The sequence below is a fragment of the Apium graveolens genome, unplaced genomic scaffold, assembly GCF_009905375.1.
Source record: "Apium graveolens cultivar Ventura unplaced genomic scaffold, ASM990537v1 ctg6878, whole genome shotgun sequence".
Classification (NCBI taxonomy): domain Eukaryota; kingdom Viridiplantae; phylum Streptophyta; class Magnoliopsida; order Apiales; family Apiaceae; genus Apium; species Apium graveolens.
In genome coordinates, this window is record NW_027419859.1 from 28,801 (window position 1) to 33,576 (window position 4,776).

At 30.7% G+C, this 4,776-nt stretch overlaps 1 protein-coding gene across 1 annotated transcript; it reads left to right on the top strand.

The window, feature by feature from the left end:
- Nucleotides 1–3,743: 3,743 nt before the first annotated feature.
- On the top strand, nt 3,744–4,776 carry LOC141703629 (calmodulin-like protein 3). The gene has a single exon (XM_074507085.1). It carries the CDS (start codon nt 3,938–3,940, stop codon nt 4,565–4,567), a length of 630 nt encoding a protein of 209 aa, XP_074363186.1. The 5' UTR covers nt 3,744–3,937; the 3' UTR covers nt 4,568–4,776.

The window sequence follows — 4,776 nt, forward strand, 5'->3', positions numbered from 1 at the left end:
ACCAAAAATACCACTTTTTAGCAAAATGTTTGCAAAAATACGGACGCGGGTTGCATATGAGGTTGCATATAAGGTTACAACAGTTACATATGTGGTTGCATATGAGGTTGATCCGTATTTTTGCAAATATTTTCTGCAACTTGGTTATTTATGAAAAAATCCCTTATTTTTATGGTATTTCTCTTGAAGTTACTGGTTTAGGCTGAACTTATTATTTAAAATAAATAAGTAACTAAAAATGCTAAGTACATAAATGTTTATAAGTTAAACTAGCTTAAAACTCGTTAATTGCTTTTAATTTATTTTAGGTCGATTAAATATTTTATTAGTCTAGACCTGATAAATATTATATATTATTGTATTTTAATCTGATATCATTATATCGATCAACGACTTATATTTCATTTTAATTTTGTAATAGGCCGATTCAATTGTACAATTTTTTTGATCAAATCGATTGTATTTATTATTTTATTTTAATATGAGACCTATTTTACTATTCCGACAAAATCCAACTAATTATATTTAGTTTTCTTTGAATTTTATTTAGTTAGGAGCAATAATATAACTTTATTTTACTCGAGATGAGTATTATATATTATTTTGCCTAATTACGAGACCGTTATACGGAACAACGAATAATATTTTAAAATTATTTTAATTTTTCCTGGTTAAATAGTAATATAACGAATAATATTATTTTGTTGTCCGAAATTTATACCGACCAAATTTTTATATATTATATTGTTGCACGAAATCTTTATACCGACCAAAATTTTAATATATTTCGGCTATTATAATAGGCTCCGTCCCAGAAATAACATGTTTAGATATTCAATTCATTTTTATGGCACGACCATTCAAATTTGGACAAAAAGGAACATAACGCCACTTCTTTCGGGGGTCTGCCACTCACCTACCTCTTAATCTTAAATAGCAAAACCGTCGCGGTTTTCACGGTTTATCCGCTGAAAAACCCCAAATCATTTTACTCGGTGGAAACCTCAAATCCTTTTACTTAATTTTGTTTGATCTGTTTCCTTCAATAATCTTCCTTTTAGGGGAAATATTTCGATCTTTTGAATTTGTTTCGTTTGTTTTTCCAGGTCTACATTATTGGGGCTTTCAGACTTCAGATTGTTTTTTCTTCGATTCAAACAGGATTTATTGAATTTGATAGTTAACCACCTATCTTTTGGTTCCAACAGTTGGATTTAAGTTTTATTTAATTTCATTTATTTCGGTTTATTTTTATTTCGATTTTCGGTTTGTATTTCAAGGTTGTTTTCTCTCTCCAGTGAGATATTTGTTTGTCGCTTCTTGATTGTAAGCAGGGGTCTTGATTTATTGAAAATTTTGTATGAAATCGTAGTTCTGATAGATAGCTCAAACGATAGCTACATCGGGATATGAGGGGCACCGATAATTCAACGAGAATGCATGAATTGGGTACTTATATTTGTATTTACATTATCTTCACAATATCGTTTAACTATCTTTTCATGAGAACGAGTGATTACAATTTACTGTTTGTTCGACTTGGTCGTTGATGTACATGTCGTATGGTTTTTTATTATTAATTTAACACCTTTATTCTTAAAGGAAAATTAAAGTTAACAAAAAAGCGAAATATCAAATTAAGTTTGATATCAGTTTATAACTTATTAATTTTACTTATAAATTTGATAAAAAAAATATTTTTCAATAAATTATTGCGAAATTATAAATTGTATAATAAGTATTATATTATAAAGGAGAAACAAACATGCCCATTATGTTTTTCCTTTCGAGTTAATAATATTTAGCAGCTAATGATATGATACATGCCCCCGGAGATATCATCTTCAGGGCCTGTTTGGCTGACGATACGTTCCCATGGGGATAGCATCGCCTGTTTGGCTTCATGCTTAAGTTGGATTATGACTTAGAAATTCATAACAATTTTTTTTATCATATGAAATCGAAAGCCGCTATCCTTCGCGTATGTATTGGGTAAATTTCATGGGTTCATGCAATAGCTTGTAAATCACGTGAACCAAGATAAACTGCACTTAAACGATAGTCTCTGGTTTATGAGGCATAATCACAAATTCTTCTCCTATGGTATTTGACCCTCTGACTCAAAAGATTATTATCCCCTCTTTAACCAACGGAGTCAACACTTGCGGGCACCGTAACAACTTATTTTGATTATTTGTCGACTAATTTATAAGTCGATTTTATAACTTATAAACTGATAAATTAAATGTTAGTAATGATGTATTTTTTCAACTTATTTTGAATTTTTACTTTTTGTTTATTTAGTTTAGTTTTAAGATATATAATGTTTTAAATATTGTTTTAATTTAAAATTCACGAATTAAGATAATTATATTTAAAAATTAGTTTATTTTAGGAAAAGAAAAAGAGTTATGAGTAAAACTATTCAAACACTTATATGACTTATAAATATTCATTCTCTTATCACTTATAAGTCACGTAGGGTCGTTTGGTTTCGCTCATTTTAGTATCAGGTATGAGTTTCATTCATTGCAAACTCATACCTGATGTTTGTTTGACTATTTGTTTTCCTTATAACCATCTGAAATCAGATTTGATACCTTAGGGGGTTGGGTTTGAGAGAGTGGTATGTGATATCAAATTAAATTTCATTATTTCATTTTTATTTATAAGTTAAATATATTTTTTAAAACATATATCTTAAATATCATGTTATTTAATTTTAAATAAATTGTGCTTATTTTTATTTAATACAGACTAGTAATGTTTTATTTATTTAAATTAAAAATTATAAATTAACAATGAAATTTTAATTTTTTAATCACTTATATTTAATTTTATTTGTAAGTTGTATAACAACTTAAATTCGACATATGCAATATATAAAAGTATGATCTAATCAATGAATCAAAATTATTTAAATTAAACATATTTCATTCCAGTACCGAACCAAACACATGATATCAGGAATCATTCATCGACCTCATACTAGCCTAACCCGATTTCTTATTCCAAATCCATACTATTTTCTGAACCAAACAACTCCTTATTGTTTTAATTCTTAAATTATTTATTTTAAAATTATATGTTACGTGTTATTGGATTGTGGAGAAATATAGGCCGCGTTAATAGAAAATTTTATATTATGGTCATATGATTATCATATATTTATATGAATATAAAAAAATATAGCATAATAAAAGTAAATATAATGTGTAAGATTAAGCTTTTGAATTAGGATTAATTTGAGAGGGAGGAAAGTTAAAAAATAATTAATTTATAAATAAATTGTGAATTTGAACACCAAGAAAATAATAAATTAATCAGAATTACAAAGTTTTATAAGGGTGGTCATAAGTTTATATGACAGTGATATAAAAAATATGCATTGAAGAGATAATCTGTCAATTTATTGTGGTCATGAAGAACATAGGTGATGTCAACACATTGTCGAAAAATCGAGAATAATTTGGACCCATACAATCGAAGTTGATGAAACAATAAATCCTTGTCACCTCTCCACAAATAAAACACTACGTAAAATCCAACCAAATATCTCACTTTTCATTACTTCCAAAAGCTGTAGCCGGTGCCTACCCTCTCATGAGTTGCCATGTGTCACCACACCACCAACCGGCCAATTGCTCTATTTTAGGCGCTTTGGAGTCTCCAACGTCTCAATATAGATCCGTTTCCAACGGACACAATTTTAAGTCCACTCTGCTTTTAAATTTGTCCCCCTACTTAACCCCACAATTATAACAACGCGTTTGTTCATTCACACCCCCTCACCTTAAAATATTACAAATCCACCAAATTAACGCGTATGCTTGCATCCATAAGTTCCCTGCAACCCCTTCCATCATCTCTCATCAAACATTCACAACCAATCTTACTGCTACATTTCTAAACATAGACTTCCTTCTCCAAACATAGCATGCAAAAACAAGAAAATATGCCATCCATTCTATTAAGAAGTTTCCTTTTATACAATCTCCTTAATGCATTCCTTCTTTATTTGCTTCCCAAAAAATTAAGAAACTACCTTCCCGCTTGTTGGTATTCGCATCCAACTAATCTCGTGGAAAAAACAACTGCTGCTCCGTTAGCCCGAATGGACGCAGACGAGCTACGCAAAGTTTTCGAGATGTTTGATCACAATGGGGACGGACGGATCACGAAACAAGAGCTGAATCAGTCACTCGAGAACATGGGCATTTTCATTCCTGACCAAGAACTGTCACAAATGATCGAAAAAATCGACGTGAATAAAGACGGGTGTGTGGACATAGATGAGTTTGGTGATTTGTACCAGACTATAATGAATACCCGGGAGGAGGAAGAGGATATGAAGGAAGCGTTCAGCGTGTTTGATCAAAACGGAGACGGGTTCATTACGGTGGAGGAATTGAAATCGGTGTTGGCATCGTTGGGATTGAAACAAGGCAGAACGGAAGAGGACTGTAAGACAATGATAAACAAGGTGGATGTTGATGGAGATGGAAGAGTTAATTATAATGAGTTTAAGCAAATGATGAAAGGAGGTGGATTTGCAGCATTGACTTGATCTCATTTCGCATGAAACCATTTATTTGTGATCATCCAAGATCTTGATTTCATTTGTTTTTTTTTTTCATATAACTCGAGTTGAGATGATTGTACATATTAACTAGCTTCTTAGCCCGTGTCTGTCTTGTACCGCTCTGCTCTTAATATAGATTTTCCGAGATGATATTGTTTCACCATTGTTGTTGTAAGAATCGTATCTTTCTTGGA